At 38.3% G+C, this 25190-nt stretch overlaps 3 protein-coding genes across 3 annotated transcripts in view; 1 reads left to right on the top strand and 2 right to left on the bottom strand.

Annotated features, from left to right (window-relative positions):
- Positions 1 to 1719: 1719 nt before the first annotated feature.
- Positions 1720 to 5051, top strand: LOC136687613 (CMRF35-like molecule 7). Its single transcript, XM_066662119.1, has 6 exons — positions 1720 to 1807; positions 2444 to 2767; positions 3170 to 3229; positions 4225 to 4329; positions 4420 to 4460; positions 4538 to 5051. The coding sequence occupies exons 1-6, from the start codon at positions 1774 to 1776 to the stop codon at positions 4721 to 4723; spliced, it is 750 nt and encodes a 249-aa protein (XP_066518216.1). The 5' UTR covers positions 1720 to 1773; the 3' UTR covers positions 4724 to 5051.
- Positions 5052 to 5690: 639 nt separating this feature from the next.
- Positions 5691 to 14369, bottom strand: LOC136677726 (B-cell receptor CD22-like). Its single transcript, XM_066655326.1, has 9 exons — positions 14345 to 14369; positions 13477 to 13542; positions 9157 to 9507; positions 8665 to 8898; positions 8173 to 8427; positions 7973 to 8063; positions 7353 to 7398; positions 6411 to 6682; positions 5691 to 6062 (listed from the first exon to the last, which is right to left on the bottom strand). Exons 1-9 carry the CDS (start codon positions 14367 to 14369, stop codon positions 6014 to 6016), a joined length of 1389 nt encoding a protein of 462 aa, XP_066511423.1. The 3' UTR covers positions 5691 to 6013.
- A 1813-nt stretch (positions 14370 to 16182) lies between these two features.
- Positions 16183 to 25190, bottom strand: part of LOC136677734 (B-cell receptor CD22-like) — a 50512-nt gene continuing 41504 nt past the window's right edge. Inside the window, exons 10-17 of the mRNA XM_066655335.1 lie at positions 21110 to 21460; positions 19411 to 19644; positions 18555 to 18809; positions 18204 to 18452; positions 18021 to 18102; positions 17397 to 17442; positions 16767 to 17050; positions 16183 to 16666 (exon numbers count right to left, since the gene is read on the bottom strand). Of these exons, the coding sequence (XP_066511432.1) occupies positions 16612 to 16666; positions 16767 to 17050; positions 17397 to 17442; positions 18021 to 18102; positions 18204 to 18452; positions 18555 to 18809; positions 19411 to 19644; positions 21110 to 21460 (1556 nt within the window). The 3' untranslated portion in view covers positions 16183 to 16611. The remainder of the gene's footprint in view (positions 16667 to 16766; positions 17051 to 17396; positions 17443 to 18020; positions 18103 to 18203; positions 18453 to 18554; positions 18810 to 19410; positions 19645 to 21109; positions 21461 to 25190) is intronic.

Genomic DNA, 25190 nt, shown 5'->3' on the forward strand with positions numbered 1-25190 from the left:
AATACAGGAAAGACCTTGCATAAAAAGGGAAAATGTATACATCGTTCTTGTGATGGTTGGTTACAAATCCCTGAGGTTGATTTTGTCACTTGTGCAGTATTACAATATGTATGTATGTATCTTTACACTTATATAGTGCCTTTCTAGACACCCAAGGACGCTTTACAACCCACACTGCTCAGAACGCTCAATCCACACACACTGGTGAGAAGCGGCAGCCAAACGCGCACAGCGTACTCTCAACCAGGAACGACCGTCCACCTGGAGGACTGCATCGGGCACTAGGGTTTAAGCCAGGATAGAGCGCCAATCCATGTCTGGGCTCACACATACAGACATTCATTCACACACCAGGACAGTTATTAGAGAAGCCAATTCACCTACCCTCCATGTTTTTTTGGACTGTGGGAGGAGACCGGAGCCCCCCGGAGGAAACCCACACAGACACGGGGAGAACATGGAAACTCCACCCAGATGGGACTTGAACCCAAGATCCCAGCGCTGGGAGGCAAACGTGCTAACCACTAAGCCACCGTGCCGACAATACCATGGTCATCGTGACAGCCTAATTTTGCAAGAGGATTTGAAGTATGATACAAAATACTTTGGGATCTATTTGAGATTTCTAATAAAATGCAGTAAAATCAAAAACTGGCAAAGTTAAAGAAAAGTTTTCTGATGTTTTACAAATCAACGTTTAGGCTTTGATGTCTGTAACATGCTCCAAAAAAAGTTCAGTCCAGGAGACACTCTGGACTGTTATGCAGTTTTGACTGCATCATAGTTCCAGGGCCTCGGGGTCCTGGGTTCAACATGCTGTGTCTGTGTTGTGTTATTCTCATGTCTGCTCATGTCTCGTTTCCTCTTCTCATGTGTAGTTTCCTGCTGCTTAATTTATCAAAGCAAACGTGGGTATGTTGATTGGCAATTTGAAACTGTTCATAAGTGGAAGTGACTGGGTTGTGTGTTACAGCAATTTAAATTAAAACATAATCTTTGTAGACTTAACTGGCCCTCTTTTCTTCCCTTCATCACTCTGCACTTACCAGTCAACACAGTTGTCTGTCCAATGAGTATTAGCTGCTGTGTGAAAACAAGGGTTTGTAGGTATCAGCTGTCTTGCACAAGGTATGTGATAGTGATATAATGTGTGAAATGCCAGCTTATAGGTTGGAATTGGAGATGATTAATGCTGATATTGACTGGCACCCCCTCCAACATGTGTTCCTGCCTTGCACCCAGTGATTCTGGGTATGCTCCAGACTCACCGGGACCCTGAACTGGATAAGGGTTACAGACAATGAATAAATGAATGAATAATGCTGATATCTAGAATACCTGCAAAATGACATGGAATACATTATTTTTACACTGACGTCCATTCAATGTTACTGATTGTAAAATTACTATATTGGAAATAAATTATTTTATTGCATAGTGATGATTTATAAGCTATGAATAGCTTGATGAAATCTTGATGTAATTTCATATCTAATACTAGCATGGTGTTTAAATGAAGTGATATAGTCCTTCTTACAGGACCATGATTACTCAAGGTGAAATTTCTCAGTGTTTTTCCCTTTATTACGTTCATGTGCCTAGACACTTCTGCTACACAACAGCGTGTTCATAGTGAAATTCTTTATCTCATGGATGAACCATGAAGCTAGTAGATGGGCAACAACACACACACACACACACACACACACGCACACGCACACGCACACACACAGACACACACACACAGCTGCAGAGCTAAATACATTGGTCAGAATGAAGCTCCGTGTGCTTTGCTGTCTCCTTTTTGGTAAGTCCTAATGATTTTTTATGTTCTTTTTGAACAACTCCTTTAACATAGGCATTTTTCCACAAGAGAACAGAGTTCTGGGCTCTGAATGAAAGTCTGTGACATGCTTCAGTCAAAATACCACAAGGATCAAACCCCACAGCAGAGTTCTTACTTGTCTAAAAAGCCCTCTTCAGAATGTCAGGTTTCAGCACCTGACCCTTTGAATGATTAAGAGCCCAACAGTTCGGAGCGAGGAACAGAAGCTCTGTTTTTTGCTGTTTTCACTCAACCCCCTTTCTTCTTCATTCTTCTCTTACTTTACTGGTCTGTGCTTTTTTTTTCTTTGTTATCTTTGTACAATCACACTGAAATAGATCACAATACACTGACTAGTTTGTATTATTTCAATGTTTGTACTGCAGATCCCCATATTAATGTTCTCATGCACTGAAAAAGTGTTTGTATTTTTTCATTATAACAAACTTAATCCCTAATTTTGGACATAAATCTTAATTCTTCACAAGGACTGTGACAGATTTACTGCTATCAAAAAGCACACAGGATCCAGAATCTATAAGAAAGTTACCAGTATCTCTAATAAATGACTCAGCAGCTATAATAAGCATTAACTTTAGTATTCATATTCATTGTCAGTTGTTGTGAGGGACGCTTGGTCAGTTGTGAAGCTGCGAGGAAGAGTGGATGGAAATCTGAACATCAGCTGCTATCACTCATGGGCCAGTACCAACATCAAGTACCTGTGCAGGTCAAACTGCAGGGATAAAGATATTCTGATCAGATCTGCGGGTGTGGGAAAAACAGCCCGGAAAGGACGCTACTCGCTGTATGACAGAGGAGCCGGACACTTCATTGTCACCATCGGAGGGCTCTGGATGTCAGACTCAGGAAGGTACTGGTGTGGGGTGGAGAGGTTAGGCTTGGACACCTTTCATGAAGTCTTCATTACAGTTTTGGATGGTGAGACTTCATCATAAATCCAGACTAATATACTGTGGATATATCTTTTTGAAATATATTACGAGGGCTGAAAATAATGACTTTTTTCATTATTAATTAGTTGATTTATTATGCCTTTGGTAAAACAATTATTTACTTTGTTATGACTTTGAATGATCTACTTAGTTGGACAATTTGTTTACTTCATTATATGGTGCATTATGAATCAATACAATAATTACTTAATCCATTATGGCATTATTTAATTGATATTAATAAATGATTTTGGTTAATGGATTAATTTGAAAATAAAATCCTGCTGGTAGTAAAGCTTCACTCACAAAATTACTCTGCTCTCATATATGTATATCATGAGCACAGATTAAGAACTGCTTATGAAAACTGCTCTCTCCATGCACACAGCTCCACAGACCAGAAAACCACCTCCAACATATACAGCTGAAAACGGGATCTTGTCTACAGGTAACACACACACACACACACACTTTCCATGCAGTGTGGAAACTATATTCCACAAAACTTAACCATAAATAAATGCCTAGCCCTATACTCTACCCATATACTTAACACAAATTTGCAACATAAAACGAGATAATGAGATTTGGTTAATTTGGAAATTGAATCCTGCTGGTAGTAAGGCTTCACTCTATGGAGATCACAAGAAAGTCTCCACAATGTGAGTTTGTGTAAACAGGTTTTGTTCCCCACAAGCTACTAGCTACTTGACCTGGTACACTTACCCTCAGAAAATGCTTTATATTTAGCAGCTGTGGCAACAACGAGATGACCACTTCTCCAAAACATTTTGCTCGTTTCCTTGTTTCTGAGTGGAAATAAACTCTCTACCCTTTGTCTCCCCCTAATTTTAGTTCACAATCTGTATACATTTGTGAGTTTAAACCATAAAATGTGCCACTTTTGAACTGGCCAATTCACTATTTAACATGTTCCGAGTTATATTGAGCTGAGGTGTTTTAGCTGAGGTGTTATCTTGTGAGTGAGGTAGGTCTTCTGCTCACTAGTGCAGATGCTACGCTGTCCACTTTGAGAGGTAATGCCTTCTATAAACTATTATGGGAAACCTGACTGTGTGGACTGAAGATATAAATTGTATGCACAACTTCAGAAGTGGAATTTCCCATCAGCTTGGCTCTCACTATCATGCCTTGTCTGAACTCTATTAATTCACGTCACCTTGCCATGAGCACAATGGCCAGTGTTCAACCTCACTTACATGATAAAATCTCATATTATACAGGTGTGGGCGTTCCAAGCCTTCCACTGAGATAACCACACTTCATAATAAATTTACATATTGCTCTCTCATGACTTTTGACATGTACTAAATATATCAAGGGTACAAAACATTAAGATGGGGAAAAAAGTGTTCCAAAACATTAAAACCACCTGGTTAATATGCTGATTACGTTGGTGAAAGGTGTCTGCTTCACCCACAGGTCGGCACAGCTACATTCCAGTAGGTGTGATTGCTTTACTGCTCATTGTAGTTCTGCCTTTGGGACTTCACTATAAAAGAGAGAATGCCTGCAATAGATTAAGAGGTAACAATACAACACACACACACACACACACACACACACACACACACACATACACATACACATTCTTAACTTTTCATTTCTATCATCCAGCTTGCTTCTCTTCCATGTCTCAGAAGTCAACTCGCAGTGGGGTGAGTTAAATGAAGTCCTCAAATCTGAATCCAAGTAAATATACAGTGCCAAACACATGGGTTCCTTTAATTCTTAGATCAACCCTGACCATGCAGTGACCACACCTGGAGACCACAGCCCATGTGAGGACTGTCCAGACTACCAGAACCTGGAGACCAGCATCATCCAATCAAATCCTGTCTACCAAGCCATACACACCCCTGCTATCCAATCAGATCTCTTATATGACAATCTTATCTCTACCACAAGCCAATTACACTGATTCTAAGAATAAAAGTAGGTTCATGTCTAACTCAACTGAAAGGAATATTTTGAGGAGACTAACTTCTGACATGTAAAACATATGTGTTTCTCTCACAGTCTCTTTCTTTCTGTGCTTCTCTTCCTCCCTTTTTCTCCTCTCTGTCTTCTTTATTCAAACCTAAAACAAACCTCACATGCTCTGAACATGGGACTTTTTTACTTGATAATAAAAGTAAAGTCAATCATCCAATCAAATCCAAGTTTACCAGGTGCTGCACACTTCCGTCCAATCAAATCTCTTATATGACTATTTAGTGTACACTAGCCAATCACATTGAAAGAACTCCCCAAATAATTTTGTCTAAAATTTAACAAGTTCATGTTTAACTGATTTGAAAACATAAATTTGTGAATTGTGTTCATGTCTAATGGCTTATGAAAATAAAAAACAGTATATTTAGATTTCAGTGCATGTTTTTGTTTGTCATACAGTCATTTGCTGTACTCTCTTGATGATGATGTGGTTTCATTAAAAACCATTTCATCTTTATAAAACAGTGCTATACCTCTTTGCTGCAGTTTGAGGGGTTGTGGTAAATTCACGTCACTCACACACCTCCTGCTCTGTCTCAGCTAAGTGAGTACTGAAACCAATAAGAACTCTAACCACCACTGTACCTGGATATCGTGATATGCTAAGCATGCGGACACTACTGCTGTGTCCAGGGGGTATTCCACAAAGAAGGATTTCACAGTTAGCTGACTAACTTAAGCCCAAGGTCAAGCCTGTTGTAAACAAACAGCGGAGGGTGATTCTTGTTGGACAGTCCTTATCTTTGGGCTTATGTTGGCTAGCTATGTGAAACCCTGCTATGTGGAATACCCCCCGAGGTGTTTCATTAACACCCAGATTATGCAACCAAACACAACCAAACACGTAGCCATTCACCTTTATTTTACTTATGCAAATATCATAACAATGTGCCCAGTGTTGTACTCATACGCTTCAGGTTTATTGGAAAATCTGCTACAAACACAGAGCTGAAAAATTAATACAATACAAGCAAAGGAAGTCCCAGCAGGTTTACATTCACGTAAAACAAAATAACTGTTTAAAACTTTAGAGTCGCCAGCCTGGTAGTATGACTAGTTCCTTATGTTATTAATATTAGACCTGTACATTATGGTCCAGGTGGCTGCCACTGTCCACATATGTAGATTCTCGACTATATATATGTTGTGCTGAATTTTCAGTGGCCAAATACAGCAGAGGTCTCTTCTAGGGTCTCAGCAGGTCTTCAGATGTTGTTTAACTCACACTGCTGTAGATCACAGAGGGGTCCTTGATGTCTACAGAGCTATAACAAAAATCACCTCAGTGTGACTTTAGTAGTTGGGAGATTTTTATGAAATTAATAGAATAAATAGTCATAATTAATCACATTATATAATGAATAATTATTAACAGTTATCTACTTAATGAGCGATAAATACAATTGGACATATTAAGCTTCATCCTGTATTTATTACTAAGCTTTAACTGTGTATATTACATTAAATAATTCACTATAATTAATTTCACTGGTAGTAAGCAGGATTTACATAAACATGACAAGCCTGAACATGCATTAACAAAATTTGAGAAATAGTAATTAATTAATTATAGCAATTTGTTAACCTTGACACTACTATAGTAAATACATCACCTGTGGGCTGGAGCAGCAGGAGCAAATCTGATACTAGCATAGTGAACATCATCCCCTTCAGTCGTCTTCACTTTACTGCGGCAGTGCTGGATGTTCCCATACTCAGTCTCCCCCTCAGGCCCAGAGGAGGAAATAACAGGGCTCTGTTTGCTCCTCTTGTTGTTTAGACCACACTGGTCAACGGTGGCATAAAGAATATTTTCCTGATTTAGCGACTCTGTAGTTGGATTATGTATTGTAGCATTAGTTGCCACGCAGCTACAGAGGTTTTCCTGAGGTGTGAGAAAATTGCACATTGTTGATGACATTAAGAGAAATGAGACTAACACTATGAATGAACTGAAATGGCTCCCTCTTCACTAGTCCCTACATTACTCACTATACAGTGCACTATTACAGGGACTCTCGTGAAAGACTTTTGGACATTTTTGAACCAAACATTGCAGTGTATTAGCAGTATCCTCTATCTACTAGTGTACATCAGTACATACATTACTTTTTGTGGTGCACTGTGTGATAGATTGAGTGCGCTACTACTACTACAACTATTATTACTACTACTAGAAAATGGTAGAATCCCAAAGCTCTGCATTATAGTGAATAGGGAACAATGTCAGACACAGTGTAAAACTGTAAAACCACTCAAAATCAGGACACACCTAAATTAGCTGAGATTCTGTAATGTTCCCAGTATTAAGTATGCAGTCTAGCTCTTCAAACAGACTCCTTCTGGTTGCTGTGTTACGTTTACTTCACCAGGCTAACAGCCATCCAACGAGAGCAGCTGATTCAGTTAAAGCAGACACACATTCAAAATATACTTTATGTCTAAGACTATTTTTATGACTTTCCTAATAAAAAGTGTATTTAACTATTTAAAGTACATTGTCATCGAAACAGAAGCTAAGCTGTGCATGTGCAGCTTGAATAATGTTGACTTGCCTGATTAGACTTGGGTTCTTCAGATGAACGATTTCTTCTCTTTCTCCTGACAAACCACAACAAGGCAACAACAACTCAATGATAACAATAAAAACAGTATTAAAAAACACAGACCTTGATGAGTAGAACATGTTACACTTTGCTCTAATTGTTTTACAGTTAATTCTGCTTTTACTGGCACAGTTTAAAGGAACCCTAAGTATAACTTGGTATTTTTCCTCCTAGGCTCTCCCTACAGTTGCAGTGTGTAATTCACTCAATAGTACTGTCCTAGAAAGAAGGTGGGTGGTGGTTTCCTACCCTCCTCCAAAATGTACATAGTCTAGTAGGAGCAGCAATGACAGAGGCTCTGTTGAAGTTATTTTATAGCATAATTTTGGGAATAGAACCATTCCCAAACTCCCCTCAGCCCTATGTATATCCTGTGAACTCCCTGTTTCAGCCTTTAGGGGTATAGTCCATACGAGCAAATCTCCCTATTACAGCTTAGTGAAGCATAACATTTATATGGAAGATGTAATTTTAAGGTAAAGAAAAATGACATAGTGTTCCTTAAAATAAAAAGTAAGAAATAAGGTAATTGTGTAAAAAAAAAATGAAAAAAAAGCACATGGACTTACCTTATTATACACACAATGGCAATGATAAGGAAAATGCCAAGACACACAGCCACAGCCCCAGCAATGATATAGATAACAACCATTGACAAACCTGTATAAAAACAATGTGCAGCTGTCACATCCTTTTTACTTTCCAATACAGAACACTGATGCTGTGATAATGTGGTTGTATGACATTGGTATCCACTGTCAGTTTTTACCCTTGAATGTGAGATACACTGCAGATGAATTTTTAGATCCAAGCTCATTCTGAGTGAAACAGTAGTACCATCCACAGCTGTTCAGTATAAAGCTGTAATTCCATCCAGATCCTACAGGTGAAGTTTCACCTTCTTTAAACCAGGTGTAGTTCTGCACAGGTGGATTAGCATCACTGCTGCAGGTCAGAGTCACTGAACTACCCTTCACTATTTCACCAGAGGGACGGATGGATACTGAGACACTTTGTGGGCCATCTAGAGGCAGAGAGACACATTACACTTTATGGCAGTGATTCTATTTTTTCAGAGTCTAATTTAACCATGTTACAAAGTCAAGCGAACACAGTGATAGGAGTCCTGCCCAAGGACACTCTATAAACACTACATATTTAATTTCATGTTTACTTCATATTCCAATCATGGAATTAGTTTTGCTAAATCATATGTTTATAATAATGATTATTAAAAATAAATGAAGGAGTCTGTACTTACATCTGACATTCAGAGTGACCTCAGGAGACTTCAGACCCTGTACAGCACAGTGATATCTGCCTTTATCCTCCCTGCTGACCGACTGCAGGTGGAGCTGGTCAGTTCTGGAGGATAAACCATGTCCATTTTTGTACCAGGTGAATGTTGGACTGTCAGTCAGACTGCAGGAGGTTTTACATGTGAGAGTGACATTATCTCCCTCTGTCACTGTCTCAGGAACCTCCACCTGCAGAACTAGAATAAAATAGACAACACACTGACACTGTGGGGAACATAAAATTAAAAAAAAGTAAATTAAAGTAAAAAATTGAAGTAAATTTTATTTTTCAGTGCACTGTCCCTTTAAAATTCATAAATGCTCCTCCAGGACTAAGCAGTGTTTTTCTCAGGTGTGGTGTGAAGGACTGATGTAGTTCTCTTACAGAACTGCTGGAGGAATCCTGTTCACCAGTGAATGAAGTACAGTGTCTTATTTCTGCTGCGGGATCTTACCTGTGACAGAGAGATCAACTCCATTTAGACCTTGCCACTTTCCTCCAGTCTGATCTGTTATAAATCTGAAGTAGTATTTACTCTGGTCCTTTTCTGTCACATCTCTCAGTCTGAGGGTGCTGTTGTGTTGTTTATCTCCAGTGAACTGAACCCTGTCTCTGTACTCTGGGTCATTTAACAGATCAGGAGGTTCTGTACCATTTACAGGCCACTGTTTGGTCCAGAAATCTCTTTGGACTGAGTGACTCCATGGATATGTGTAAGTGCAGCCCATCGTCACTGTAGACCCCTTTAGAGCACAGATAGATTTAGGGCTGTAATCCACACCCCACCCACTCTGAGCAACACCTCCTGCAACACACACAATACAGAAATGTGTACATTATTAACATATGGGTCTCATTTGAAAAAAAAAAAAAAAAAAAAAAAACCTACCGGATTTCCTCACACTGTAGAGAACTGTTAACACTGAACACACAGTAAAACTGACCAGGGTCATATTCCAGAAATGACCTCACTCTAAAATCTAATCTTTATCTGTAACGTTACCATGAGAACTTCCATTAGGACTGAGTTTAGGACGATAGCTGTTACACAACAACAGTTTCTGAGTTCAGTCTGATCCTGACTATAAATAAGTTAATAACTGAAACAGTGCTTGTGAAATTCCAACACTGAGATCAGATTCCCCTCTATTTGTATGTAAACACAGCACAGCAAATCTTTAACCTGATCCAAGCTTACTAAAAACCTTAATTCCGGCGCTGACACGGATGCCTTCCCTGTAGCTCCTGTGGCAGATTGTGTTTTTATTTTTTTCCAGTTGATGTAAGGGTAACGTCAAGGGTTAATTGGGGGATGTCACTGTAGCCTTATAAGACTGGAGTCAAGCTATCCGCACTTTGGAAACTGACGGTCAAGCCTCCGCGCTTCAAATCCGAATGCACGTATAGGCGCGTCATTACGGTTTTTCATTGCAGAGAACACCACATCCGCTTTGGGACAGAGAGAGAGTCTGAAACCCGCGTTTGAGCAGCGATGTCTCTGTTACTAAATAAATGCACGCAATGCTAAAATGGACTAAATGGGCTAAAATTAACAAGCCATTAGGAATATATTATGAGTTTATGAGAAAAGTACACAGTGAAATTCTACCAATATCATACAGGTAATAGCCAAGAGGCCCCTCTGTTTAATGACAGTGGAATGGTTTAGGCATTATGGGTAAATTTTGAGAAATCCATATTGGTAATATTCAGTATGAGTTTATGAGAAAAGTACACAGTGAAATTCTACCAAAATCATACAGGTAATAGCCAAGAGGTCCCTCTGTTTAATGACAGTGGAATGGTTTAGGCATTATGGGTAGTTTTTGAGAAATCCATATCGGTAGGTATTCAGTATAAATCCATGAGAATATTATACAGTGAGCTACCTCTGTTTAATGACAGTAAAATGTAATCTGTATTTCTACATGTCCACCAGGATTACTATTCAAAGCCAGTTAAGTGTTTATAGAAAAGTAAAAAAAAAAATACGTAAATGTATGAAATAATCAAAGCGTGTTTTGCCTCTTTAAAGTGATTTAAAACGAAATATATTCCTAATGGCTTGTTAATTTTAGTCCATTTAGTCCATTTTAGCATTGCGTGCATTTATTTGGAATGTGGTGTTCTCTGCAATGAAAAACCGTAATGACGCGCCTATACGTGCATTCGGATTTGAAGCGCGGAGGCTTGACCGTCAGTTTCCAAAGTGCGGATAGCTTGACTCCAGTCTTATAAGAAGGGGGAGTAGGAGGACTTAGTGATTCGTTTGCTCTGTGTGGAGTAACGGGGTGATTTTTGTGTGTATTTAGTAGTGATTGCTGTGGGTGTTGTGCCGTGGTCTGAGGCCTTCATTCATTCTTTGCTTCGCATCGTTGCTGCTCTGTGCTTTGCATCTTCACTATTTTGCTGCTTCACAGCTTAATTCCAGGTAGGCATGGTGCTCCCTCTCTCTAAGAACATTTCCAGTCGTCTTTTGTATTTACAATTTATGTTTCGTTAGAACCGTCACGCTGCCAGCTGCTCCTTCTCTTCTATCGGTTGTCGCACCTCAGTGTCGACAGAGAGAGAAAAACTCCTTTTTAAACGGAGTTTAAACATTCCCCTAGCTGCTCCTCCTCTCTTGGTGCTGCTGTTTTCTCCATGTCTTGGCAAAGTCGTGCTGCTGCGCTGTTATTGATTCGTATCACTTGCGGGTCTGTTAAATCGTTTTGTTTGGTTCTTTTTTTTTTTTTTCCCCAAGGCGTCGTTTATTCTGCGACAGTTGTTTTTTTGGAAGTTGTTGCTTTTCTTGTGTTAAGTTTTCGTTTCTATTTTGTTAGATTATTTGTGTAAATATTTGGGTTTAGTTAGCGGGTTATATCACAATTTCGGGCTTGCTCATTTTCTTTCTTATTATTTTTTTTGTCGTCTGTGTATTCTATCCTTATTTTCATTTGTTTATTTTGGTTTTGTTGTAATTGGATATTTCTTGAGTTTGTCAATTGTGTGTGTGGGTTTTTTTTTTGTATTTTTTTTTCTCTCTTTCTCTCTAGTTGTGGCAGCTAGTTTATGGCACCTTGTTGTCATTTTAAAATATAATAATGTTGACTGATTTTTAATGAATGTTGATGTATTCATTTTAAAAGCTGCAGCTAAAGTCTTTTAGGTCAATGTTTAAATGTGTATTAAAATAAAGTCATCTTATTGTGAAAATTAAATTGAGTGTGAACAATGGGTCTCTGTCTCCAACAAACGAACCTGGGTTGCCTGGCTAGTTTTACTAGTCTTATTTCCTGAGGTGAAATTCCTCAGGTGACATAGTCGGACTATAATCACAGGAGATGTATATAAAACCATTCTGTTAGTGGGTATTATCCCTCTTATGACCATTAGGGTTGGTGATTTAATGGGTAGGATGTAGGCCACGTCACACTCCGTAACTTCACGTCATTCTGCTTGTTCTCTTAAAGTGTATCTCTAAGTCCTTTTATTTTATTAACAGTTGAATGATGCTGTTGTGGTAATTATAAAGTGAATCAGCCTTTATTAAAATTGATTTTACGTTTACATTTTAAAATTGATTTACAGTTTAAAACTGTTATTACGTTTTATCCTTTAAAACACAAATCAATTGTATGTGATGTTACTAAACATTTATCTACTTACGTGAAAGTCAAAAATGGAAAGAGCTGCCACTGTTTTCCCTGCATTTATAAAAATGTACTGTCTAAACCACCTTAACATTTTAGACTTGACAAGGCTGGTGTTATTTCAATCAAATGTTATTATAGGAGGCAGATCTTCACTTCTTATTCAATTTTTGTATTCAAGCATCTATTTAAAGGTGGAACTAAGTCTGTTTGAGTCTTATTTGCATTATTGTCCAGCTTCTTCTTGGATATTAATTTCCACCTTAAATAGCTGTGTGAAGCTAAACCTAGCACTAGGTTTAATAAACAATCTCATTTTGAAACACTTATTTCCTATTTTATCCATTAAAAACACCTCACCAAGTGTACATCGTGATACTAAAACATCTACCTACCAGTGAAAATCTTATTTTCTTTAAAACAAAAACAATGGTATTTACACCTTTCACCATGTTATTCACCTTCATACAAAACACCATCCTAACACCTTTCAAACATCATTATGTCTAACTTTCTTTAATAAAACACATAGCCTATGAAGATTTTTAGAAGGGCAATGGGGCTTTTTGAGTCCAGTAAAATATATATATATATATATATATATATATATATATATATATATATATATATATATATAAAACTCTATTCACTTGGTCATTTAATGGCTGCAAGACACTGTTTGAAGACCTGGCAACGCAGTGGGCGTTCCAGTAGAGCTCCACTCCAGACTGTGCACTTCTCAAAGAGAATATACTGCTCCAACACTGCTCGCAGGAATGCTATTACTTCAGTCTAGCATGTTTTCTTAATCCATGATCACACACCTTGGAAATTGTATGACCAAGTACAGTAAATAGATTACAGATTGCTCCTTTAAACAAACACATCAGTGCCCCAACCTCATCTGCAGTGGTCTATTACTTTACCAGTCTCAGTAAAATAAATGTTCCCATTCGACTGGGTTTGGAATAATCAGCTACAAAAGCTGAGATCACGTTGAGCTAAAAGCACAATGTGAGAATCTTCTCAGGCACAACACACCGCACTGAATCGTTCAAGTTCACACATTCCTATCGATCCTTAATTTGAAATGAAATAGTATAAATTGTAAAGACGTTCATGATGTCATAACACTGACTTACCATTAATGAGGAGCAGAAATACCAGAGAAGTGGGAGGAGCTATTCGGAATGACATCACACTAAAGTCTATAAACACAACAGAAAATAAATTGCACCTTGTATTCTTGTTGATTTAGCTTCGTAAAGAAAGAATACTCTACAAAATCAATAAAACTAATTTTATTTTAAAAACAGAATTCATAACTGCTTTACAGAACTAGGGCTCTAGAACTGAGTATAGAACTGAGAGAGAGATAATGAGTTGTAGGTAATGTGAAGGTAAAATATTAGTGTTGAAGGTGTTGGTTAGTGGTTCTGGGGAGGATAAAAGTGGTGAAGACTCCAGTTGGCCTAAAACAGTTCCTTGTATGGGCGAGCATGTCCTTGTACAGGATTCATATTGGTGGGTTAGTAGGTGCACAGTAAGCAGGGGGGGGGGGGGGGGTTACCATGTGAAAAAGCATCCAGGGGCCAGGGAAGAGAACCCAGCAACAGACAAGAGGACGAGAGAGTATGCAGTAGTCAACAAAGACTAACTTAAAAAGTTATGGTAGTAAACCGAGGTTAATACAACATACTGATAACATGTAAAACCAGCTCTAACATCAGTAGAGAAAAGATAACCTGAAAGTGTGAGATTAACCAAAACATAAAACAATGTGGACCACAGCCTTTGTCTGTAAGTGTGGATCTTGAAAGGCATAGATAAGTATCTAAAGCTAATCACATGACAGTATTAAAATATTATTATATAATTACTGGAATACAAAAGGGTTGTGACAGAACTCCTGGATTTCCTGTGGATGATGTGTCTCTGTAATTAGGCATTATCCTAATGTAGGCTTTATGGATAAAAATGTATTCAATTATTAAATAAAGCATGTCTTACCAGACACAGTCTTGTCACTCCTCATTGTCCAAATAGCGAATGAAGAAACTAGAGTCAGCTCTGAGGTGATAAAGAGCAACAGTCTGCGGTTTCTTATGAAGATTACCACACACATTAAGGAAAGTTCTGCTTTTAATTGCATCACTTGTCCTTTCCTCACCACTCCACTGGTGGATAAATCTGTACCCAACAGCTCTTGGGTAAATAAACCTGAAAATATAGAATAGACATAGAATTTGTTTAAAGTTGTACCAATAAATGAATACATGCCATTTTATTTTCAGGGACAAGAAACACCTCTATACAGTCCTTTTTTTAGTCACGCTACTAATTGCCTTTTGGAGAACAGTTTCTTAGTCAGCAGGTCAGCAGTGCATAGTGTGTGTGTGTGTGTGTGTGTGTTTGTGTGTGTGTGTGAAAGAGAGAGTGAGACAGAGATTGAGAAAACCAGTGAGAAAGAGCGTAGTGTCACAAGAAAAGGAAGTCACAACTGCCTGTAAAAGGCCAAACACTAGAGAGGTTTTTGTTGTTGACGGGTCTAGATATATCATTGTTGTCATAGAAACATAACACTATCACTTCCTATGACGTCTTTTAGGAACATGATGTATAGAAAGCAACTCTATAAATGTTCTGATTCTGTCACACCGTCTTCACTAAAAGTCTCAAACCTTATGAAAACCTGTTCAAACTGTGTCATAGTACATCTACAACCTTTGAACATAGAGTGTTTATTTTCACAATCAAAATCACTCAGTCCTTAATGCATTTTAATAACAGTTGTGCTAAAGCAATGACTCACAAACCAAAGGTTTGGGCCAAATTTGTCACAGAAATGAAATACGTCAAAGCCGAGTCTGTCAGAGTGATGTAAGTGTTAAAGTGGCTGCACTGAAAGTTTAAATTCTGGTACATGTCCTGTTTAGACTTTAAAGATAACTCTGAACATGAGGCTTTGTTTCCCACCATGTTCCCTTCTTCTTTTTGTTGTAGAGTGAACTGTTAGTAATTTGAGTGCTATGCTGTGTGCAGGGGGCAGCACTGTTACCCAGCTCCAGGGTCCTGTAGGGTTGTGAGTTGAAGCCCAGTTCTGTGTGACTGTCTGTGGGGAATGTGGTGTGTTCTTCCTGTGTCTGTGTGGTTTTCCCCCAGGTTCCTCCCACAGTCTCCAAAATCACACGGTGGTAGCTGGACTGGCTACTGGAAAGTGTCCCTAGCTCCATAGTTGTGAGTGTGTGGTGCCCTGTGATGAACTCATTTTATTCTAGGTGCAGATTAATGATTCTTAATTCTTTTTTCCAGCAGCCAGAACAGCCAGAATAACAGACCTGTATTATTGTTACTGTAATATACGTCTAAAAATGATGTGGGCCTAATGATGAGAACAAAACAAAAAGCAGACATGCATCCACAAATGGACTAAATCTATGTAAACTATGTTTATTGTGAGCAAACACTATAACAAAAAAAAACATAAAGAGTATGTTAAATACTTAAAATTGTTTTTAAACTCACAACAAAAATATCAAAACAAACAGATGATATTCTATATGACACAAAGCCGAGTAATTAGTAGGTAGCATGTACAAAAGTAAGGACTAAATAGAGCTCAAACAACACTGGATATAATCTTTCAATGTCACAATAAATACACATATTAAATCAAAAGTTTGCACTTTATAAGATGAGTATAGCAATAAATCTGTCAAATATTTTGAAATTGAAATTTTCATGTACAAAATTGATGCATGCTCCTTAAAGGAACACTATGTATTTGTTTTACTTTAAAATTCCATCTTCAAAAACATTGTGATGCTCCACTGAGCTATAAAAGGAAGAACAGAGTCTCTGTCTTAGCTACTTTGGGATCAGCACTGCAGAAACTGCACTATGTATCATTTAAAGGAGGGACAATCACATGTGGATATTTTCCTCACTCAGTCTTAGTCAAGACCATTGGACAAGTTGTTGGATTTAGTTTTTAAAAAGAAACTATTGATTGATGTCACAAATCTGTTTTACTTCAATTTTATTTCCACACTGTGGTTCGGTCATGTTGATTCAAATATCAATGGTGTAATATTGTACTGTCACTTTAAGACAATGCTGGCATGACAGAAAGAGACGGTGTTAAGCTAGGAAGTGGGGGAATCCTGGGGATTAACAATGGTGCTCTGTACTCTTCATTTGGACTCCCAACTCCAGGATTCTGGGAATGAAAGCTCTGTCCATATAACGCTGGTCCTGCACTGTTCTGTGAATGTAGTTTAATTCACGCTGCTGTAGATCATTGTCAGATCATCAAGTGCTGAGGGAGGAGACCTGCACCAAGAGCACAAAGAGTTACCAGAAAGAGTTATTTAAATACAGTTTATTTGTAAGGCGCTATAAAGGACAAATATATTTCTTTTTTTTTTTTTACCTGTTGGCAGCACAACTATGAGGAAATCTGATACTAGCGTACTGAATATCATTTTCAGTCTTCTTCGTTTCATTAAGCTGGTGCTGGACAGCGTCATACTGGACCTCTTCATCAGTTCCAAACCCAGAAGCTTGTGGTGAAAAGCTTTTAAGCTTCCTGGTGTTTCTGTCTCTTGGAGTGACAGCACTCAAATAATCAACATCATCATCCTGATTGTGTGGACCCAGGTGGGCTGTTGAGTCACAGGTTACAGTTCTCATGGCCACATTGCTGTTGAGATTTAACTAAAATAAGAAGTAATTACACATTCAGTAAACCATCCCAAAGACTAAGATTTCTGTAAGAAATTGGAATTGAAAAAACTGGAATAACTAAACATTCCTCATTCAGTTTCATCTGAGACATGATAACTCTACTTTTAGTGTTAGCTGACACACAGGTAGATATTAACACCACATATGTTTCACCACATTCCAAACTAGAGTTAAGGTTAATTTTATTTGTATTAATAATAGTCTAGTTTAATAGCAGTCAATCTCTTAAACATTAAGTAATTTAAGTAAAACATATCAAGGGAAAAAAGAAGGACAAGTATGTAAGTACCTGTTATTATTTTGTGTGGTGACTTACCTCTCGTAGGTTTACTTCATCAACAGGGTATGCTCCACTCTTTTTTCTGAAAGGTAATTAGAATAATTTTAATAACAAAACTGTAAAATAAACTCCAACATAAATATTTTCACTGATATTAAATGAAAGCTCAAAGAATGGAAAAGAACAAGTAAATCCAAACTAGAAAAAGGTGTCTGTCATGTTCTTGCCCTGTCTCTTGCTGTCATTGGTTTTCTATGCCATGTGCTCTTTTAGCACATGGTTCTGTTTGTTTTGGTCCTTTGTCTCCGCCTTAGCTCCGCCCTCTCATCTGAGTCTCAAGCTGTGTCTCCTCTGTATATATAGTCCCTTTCGTGTAGGTGTTTGTTTCTGTGTCTTGCTCATGTCTACACCTGTTCATGGCTGTTTTCTATCTGTTCCTCTCTTAGTTTGTTCCTGTTAGTCCTGTTCAGTTTATTATTTTGTGGTTTTGCCTCCCTGCATGTGTTTGTTTGTCTGTTGGTTCGATTTTGATTTTGTTAATAAACATATTGTGTGTACGTCCGCCTCCTCGTCCGCCAAGCCGTGACAGTGTCATTATTCTTTTGTGTCAAAGTGCCTATTTCCAGAGAATGGATCTGAAAAGATGAAAAGAACACTTACCTTATACATAAAACAACAATAATGGCAGATAAACCTCCAGCTGCCACTGCAATAACTGCAAAGAGAACTACATTTCCACCCGCTGTGTGCAGAGGAAAATTGAAGTTGAAAGATACACAAACCTTTATTGCTCTTACCAAGTGTTACTCTGCTTAAAGGTTTTTGTGTTTTAAATAATAATACCTTTTACACTGATAGACACTGCAGCTGCTGTCTGAGCTCCGTACTCATTCTGAGCCACACAGTAGTAGGATCCACTCTGTAGAGCACTGTAACTGTGTCCAGATCCTACAGGTGAGGTTTCACCTTCTTTAAACCAGGTGTAGTTCTGCACAGGTGGATTAGCATCACTGCTGCAGGTCAGAGTCACTGAACTGTCCTCCACTGTTTCACCAGAGGGACGGATGGACACTGAGACACTCTTTGGAGGATCTACACATCAGAATAAAAACAGGGAGTGATGTAATCATCTCAGGATATCAGATCTTTAGAAAGTAATGCATACCCAAATGTATGAAGTGAATATTCACTTACAGAAAACATTCAGAGTTAGAGCCTTAGAGTATTTCTCTCCGTGTTTATTTCTGCACTTGCACTTGTATTCTCCACTGTCCACAGAGCGGATCCTGTTCATTGTGTAGTTCTCTCCTTTTGATAAAAATGATGCTCCTTTAAACCAGTTACACTCTGGAGGTGGATTAGCATCACTGCTGCAGGTCAGAGTCACTGAACTGTCCTCCACTGTTTCACCAGAGGGACGGATGGACAATGAGACACTCTTTGGACCGTCTGGAGGTAGAAAGACTCATTACTCATTATCAGAAGTATTATTATTATTAACACTGCAATGGTCCACAATCTCTATATTAATTATTACATTAATCTTAGGCTGGGCAGTCTTATCTGCAAAGGGCCGGTGTGGCTGATGGTTTTTATTCAAACCAACCAGGAGGTCACATGATCAGATGTTTTACTGAGACCAACTATTTAAAGCAGTGAAATCAGGTGTGTTCTGGCCTGAATGGACTCAAATACAGCAGCCACACTGGTCCTTTGTGGATAAGATTGCCCAACCCTGATCTACATCGGTTCTCATAGTTTTGGAGTCATTTATTGCAAATAGCATCAAACATAAAGATAAAATCACAAATAATAAAATTAATACAAATAATTTCTAAGTATAAAATTAAAAGAAACTCTTTATTGTTTTCCATTGTGTTCATCATTTTCAGGTTTAAAGCTTCTCCTGCAGATATTTCAGTGAACTCTGGAGAATTTCTGTAACTGTGTCTTTCACTCATAGGTTTATTATTGTTTAAAGAGAAATTACTGCTACAGTTCAGCACCAACCCACTGTTTCTTTTTTTCCTGAGACTGAATCTGTACTTACATCTGACATTCAGAGTGACCTCAGGAGAGTTCAGACCCTGTACAGCACAGTGATATCTGCCCTTATCCTCCCTGCTGACCGACTGCAGGTGGAGCTGGTCAGTTCTGGAGGATAAACCATGTCCATTTTTGTACCAGGTGAATGTTGGACTGTCAGTCAGACTGCAGGAGGTTTTACATGTGAGAGTGACTTTATCTCCCTCTGTCACTGTCTCAGGAACCTCCACCTGCAGATCTGTAAACAAGAGAAAGATAATTACAGTGCTGTCTTCAGATTAACTGAATAAATGTTTAATTTCTCTTGTGAATGATCTGCAGGAGGGTGACACTGTGGTGCTGCAGGTAGTGTCTCAGTCACACAGCTCCAGGGACCTGGGGTTGTGGGTTCAAGCAAAACCTCGGGTCACTGTCTGTGAGGAGTGTGGTGTATTTTCTTTGTGTTTGTATGGGTTTCCTCCGGGTGCTCCGGTTTCCTTCCAAAGTGTGCGCCCTACTTGATTCTTGGTAGGCTCCGGACCCACTGTGACCCTGATTAACTGAATAAGCCTTTACAGACAACGAAAGAATTAATGATGTGCGTGAGTCTGCTGTCAGTTTACTTTCAAACTGACATTGTAGTTTAGATTAGATTTCATTTATTAATCCCCAAGGACGGGTCGGCAACCTTTACCACTCAAAGAGCCATTTGGACCCATTTCACACAGTAAATAAAACACTGGGAGCCACAAAATCCTTTTGAAATTTTAAATGAAATAACACTGCATATAACAGGGTTTTTTGCCTTTGTGTATAAACAAACTATACTGTGTTACATTCATGAAATCAATGAACGACTGCAGAGAAAATTATATAACATTTCTGCATGCAAAAAACATTTTTAACTCAGACGTTGTGTTGACGGTTAAGTAAAATACTCAATGTCTATTTGAGTCCTTGTAGTAATGAAAAAAAAAACGCCGAACTTAAATTATCCACTGGCAGCAAGATGCTGTCCTCTCTCTGCGTGCCGTCATTATTTTACTGGCGCCGTGCAATTGTCAAAAAGTTCAAGAAACCGCACACTGGCGGGTGTCGCACATTGGAAGTTGTGACGTGTATTAAGAGCGACAAAAATATTTTAAATATTAAAATATTTTAGATGTTACAAGATCGCCATAATCTTCATAGAATTACATTTTGAAAATGAACGAACTAAAAAAATAATTTTTAATTAAATACTCATAAATTATTTAATTAAGCTGAGCCGCATCAGAGGGATCAAAGAGCCGCATGTTGCCGACCTCTGCCCAAGGGGAAACTAACAGTGATAGAATAACAAAGGAACAGCAGAACCTATGATACATTATCTGTGAAGAATAAAACTTTGAGTTCTGAGGACTGAGGAGGTGCTGACAGTAGTAGTTTCATATAAACAATGTACAGTTCACTGTTTACATTTAACTGCTACTGAAAGTGCCTTCTCAGAACTTGGGATATTAAAGCTTGTGTTTATAACCACAGAAATATCAACTTCATGTTGTTATTTTTTATTTCAGTTTTTAATCTCACAATATTTCAGGAGTAACACTGAAACACATCTGGACTGGAAAAGTACTGAACTGTGCTCTTCCAGGACTAAACAGTGTTTTTCTCAGGTGTGGTGTGAATCCTGTTCACCAGTGAATGAAGTACAGTGTCTTATTTCTGCTGATGGATCTTACCTGTGACAGAGAGATCAACTCCACCTGCACCTTGCCACTTTCCTCCAGTCTGATCTGTTATAAATCTGAAGTAGTATTTACTCTGGTCCTTTTCTGTCACATCTCTCAGTCTGAGGGTGCAGTTGTGTTGTTTATCTCCAGTGAACTGAACCCTGTCTCTGTACTCTGGGTCATTTAACAGATCAGGAGGTTCTGCCATTTTTGCTGGCTGCAATTTTGTCCAGAAAGCTTTTTGCACTGAATTATTAATTGGATATGTGTAAGTGCAGCCCATCGTCACTTTAGACCCCTTTAGAGCACAGATAGATTTAGGGCTGTAATTCACACCCCAGTTGTTCTGAGGAACAACTCCTGCAACACACAGTACAGAAATAACTGTTACACAACAAATTATTCTGAGTTTAATCTTATCCTGACTCCAGAGAAGAACAGTGTATTACAGAAGGTAATGTTGATGAAAACTTGCTAAATAAATTATTCTAGAAATGGTGAAGAAATATGTGGTTTAGAATCATGGTTTAAAACTTAAATGGGTTTAAAACATGTGGGCAGCACGGTAGCACAGCAGGTAGTGTCGCAGTCACACAGCCCCAGGGGCCTGGAAGTTGTGGGTTCGATTCCCGCTCCGGGTGACTGTCTGTGAGGAGTTGGTGTGTTGTCCGCGTGGGTTTCCTCTGGGTGCTCCGGTTTCCTCCCAGAGTCCAAAACACTCATTGGTAGGTGGATTGGCGACTCAAAAGTATCCATAGGTGTGTGTGTCTGTGTTGCCCTGTGAAGGACTGGTGCCCCCTCCAGGGTGTATTCCCGCCTTGCGCCCAATGATTCCAGGTAGGTTCTGGACCCACTGCAACCCTGAACTGGATAAGTGGTTACAGATAATGAATGAATGAAAAATAACTGATGTGCTCTCTTGACCCAGAAGACGAGGCCTGCCTCTGTCTCAAAGATTCTACATGTATTTATTTTCCGTGTTTAGAACTAAATTAAAGTAAAATTAAGTTTATTCTATAGTTTAGTTCAAAATGAGGCCTTACTGAACGATCACGGCATATTTCTGCCTCATTAGACAATTCAGTTTGAGAGAGCTGTCACTTCCTCAGGAAGAGTCTTCTGAGGACCTTCCTGTCCTGATTTATTGCTGCATTTCATAGCTGTCCTTCACATTGGAACAGGCAAATTAACTGAAAAATGCAGCCCAGAATTTGTGGCCAAGTTTCACTGTATTGTTGTTTGCTCACTGTCATTTAAAGATGTGAGATGTGAAAGCCTTGGGAAATGGAAACTGGAGTAGCCTCACCATTAAACAGCAGGAGGCTGTTTAGGTTTTTAGTCACTGTTTGAATTACTGCAGAAACTCATTTGTAGCTCAAGTTGTTTAGTGTTATGTCATCTTGGGTCTATGTTTATTTTCATGCACATAACGTTCTCCCAAATTCAGAGTCAGTTCCACATAAAGTAATCTGAAACAGCAAAATAAGCCAATAATACCCACCTATGCAGTAGTAATAAAGGAATATCCTAATATATTTGACAACATTTGAAATTCTCTTTGCTGTGCAAACACTTCCAGATGCTGTTTTTCTTTACGTCTTATGTCTTTAACAGTCTTTAAGTCTAATGAAATAACTTATCATTGTTATTATTTTGACTGTAAATAGACATATCTAATGTTTGCTGATGTCTTTAGAGTGGCGTATGGTGTGCTGAGATTAGATTACATGAGGGAATGTAAAAAATGCTTTTAAGAAGCAAAACAATTTTGAGGGATAAATAAAGACAGGACATGTATAAAATGACTGCAAAGTATCTTATATTAATAAGCTCATAACAGTACACAATGGATATTATATCTAATGAGGAGTGACATTAGGGCTGGGCAATTAATCAAAAATTAATAGAAATCAACATTCAGAATTTCTGATCAATTTAATTTGGATAAAATCAATTATATTTATTTTTCTTATGATTCTGCTCATCATTTTTAATTCTGGTAAAACCCACTGTGTTGCCCCATAAACCACACAACTGCGCTGGAACTCCAGCAACTTGAAGGAGAACCTAAACATAGAGGCTGACCGAGCAACTCCAACAATTCTTACCAAAGAAAAATGTGTTTGTCATTTGCATGTTTATTGAAGATGACAAAGATTATAAAAAACAGTTTCTGCTCTCAGAGTTAATCCCACCAGTCTGTTTAAACACAATTACATGCTGAACATGAACAGTGCACAGTTAAAAGAAAGAGACAGGCAAGCTCCCAGAAACATTAGATTATAATCCCAGCTCTAAAGCTTTAGAATATTTACAGAACAAGTAACTTCAGTGAACTATGAGCCAAAACAAATATTCCTACATTCATCATAATCAAGGTAAGATATGCAGTTAATCATGACTAATTTGTGGTTGAATCATCCAGCTCTGACTCACCAGAGATGAAGAGCAGAAACAGCAGAGAAACAGTGAGAGACATTCTGAGTGAAACCATCAGTGAAACCTGGATGATCAGAAATGACACATTACTTTTTCAAGGCTCAGCAACATCTCTAAATCTGCAGAACCATGTTCATAGTGCAGACACAGAGCTCTGAGTTAAACCCTGTTACTGCACTGAACATTAGATTCAGTGAATTAGAGTTCTCATATCACTGCTACATTTCCTCTGTTATACACATACACTTCACTAACAGTGCATCTCAGTAGATGCTTTAGAGTAGAAATGATCACAAGGGACCAATAGTCAACCTACATTTCTGAACCTAAAAACAACACAAATATTAGAGTCACTTCACTTCTCTTTCCATTAACAATGAATTAATGACTCTTTGCTGATTCCAAAAACACTGAGTCTTTTCCTACCTTCATTAAGCGTCGTTCATCTCTTCAACACAAAGAACAAATGCAGAAAACATAGAGTTAAACTATATGTGGGTAAAGTGTTACTGACTTATTTTCATACACACTCTGACATGTTCTTCCTGTCTTCACTCTGTTTGTCCCTCCTTATGAACTAGACATAGACTAAACTCTCTTTCTCATTAAAATTGGAGATCACAAAAACATGATTGAAAGAACTGTTGAATATTGTAGAATACTGAGGCAGTAGTGAGACGAACATCTATTTAATCAGTTATTTTACTCTTTCTTGCTCGTCTGTCTGTACAGATATTGAGTGACTGATGTCTATTTTCTTTCATTGGAACTTCCTTTACCTCTGAACACTCAGGCCTCAGTGCTGAGTTCAGCTTGTGGTCCGTGTGGTGGTGCTGTCATCTGCTCTTGTCATATACTGACATTTAGAAAAATTTAGAGAGGAATTCAACTCCCACTGCACCATAAGGTCCATCACTGACTGAGATCTGGAGCTCTAGTAACTCATCTGACTCATGAAATATGTACACAGTTCATTACTTGTGAAACCTCTTTTATTTCAGAAATTAAAAATAGCATTAACATCACACATAAGCTAACAATAGAAAAGCTGTTCAAAAAAACATTCTTCCTTAACACCATTGGTATTTAAGAATTTAAATAAAAGGTTTAAATGTGGGTTAAACCTTTTAACAAATTGATGGCTTTTTTGGAGAACAGCAGAAACGATTACATATGGCATGGTGTGGAAAATCAGGATTTGACTTGTTTAGCAGGCGTTGACGTTCCAGGCTGTAGACACAAAGCCTCTGGTGTTTTATTTATTTATTTAGTTAGTTAGTTAATTTGAAAACCTAGCTACTAGAAGGGGAGAAACAGCCCTTCATTGGATCATTAACCACATCCCTCTCCAATACGATGTTTCCAGTTGTACCTTTGGGATTAAACATACTCAAGTACATGTACTAAAGTAGAATTTGGATAGGTTTGTACTTTCTGTCTTACTTCTACACATTAATATTAATGAGTAAAGGAATTACATTTTTTACTAACAGTGTCTCTGCTGCTTTGTGGCTGGTCATACCAATGACGTCTGGGATTTATCTTCTTATTTCAGGAGAGGAGTTCAGCAGAAGAGGAACAGAGCCGTACAAACTAAATTTCCCTAACTGAGATGTGATGGAAGTTACAGTTCTGTTGTATGAATATTCTC

This window comes from Hoplias malabaricus, chromosome 2 (assembly GCF_029633855.1).
Source record: "Hoplias malabaricus isolate fHopMal1 chromosome 2, fHopMal1.hap1, whole genome shotgun sequence".
Taxonomy (NCBI): domain Eukaryota; kingdom Metazoa; phylum Chordata; class Actinopteri; order Characiformes; family Erythrinidae; genus Hoplias; species Hoplias malabaricus.

Coding starts and splice junctions, on each gene's coding strand:
- LOC136687613 (XM_066662119.1), top strand. CDS start 1,774: ATGAAGCTCCGTGTGCTTTGCTGTCTCCTTTTTG. Junction 1,808..2,443: donor GCTTTGCTGTCTCCTTTTTG/GTAAGTCCTAAT, acceptor ATTCATTGTCAG/TTGTTGTGAGGGACGCTTGG. Junction 4,461..4,537: donor AGAAGTCAACTCGCAGTGGG/GTGAGTTAAATG, acceptor TTTAATTCTTAG/ATCAACCCTGACCATGCAGT.
- LOC136677726 (XM_066655326.1), bottom strand. CDS start 14,369: ATGAGGAGTGACAAGACTGTGTCTG. Junction 8,428..8,664: donor GGTCACTCTGAATGTCAGAT/GTAAGTACAGAC, acceptor CTCTGCCTCTAG/ATGGCCCACAAAGTGTCTCA. Junction 7,399..7,972: donor GCCATTGTGTGTATAATAAG/GTAAGTCCATGT, acceptor GTGGTTTGTCAG/GAGAAAGAGAAGAAATCGTT.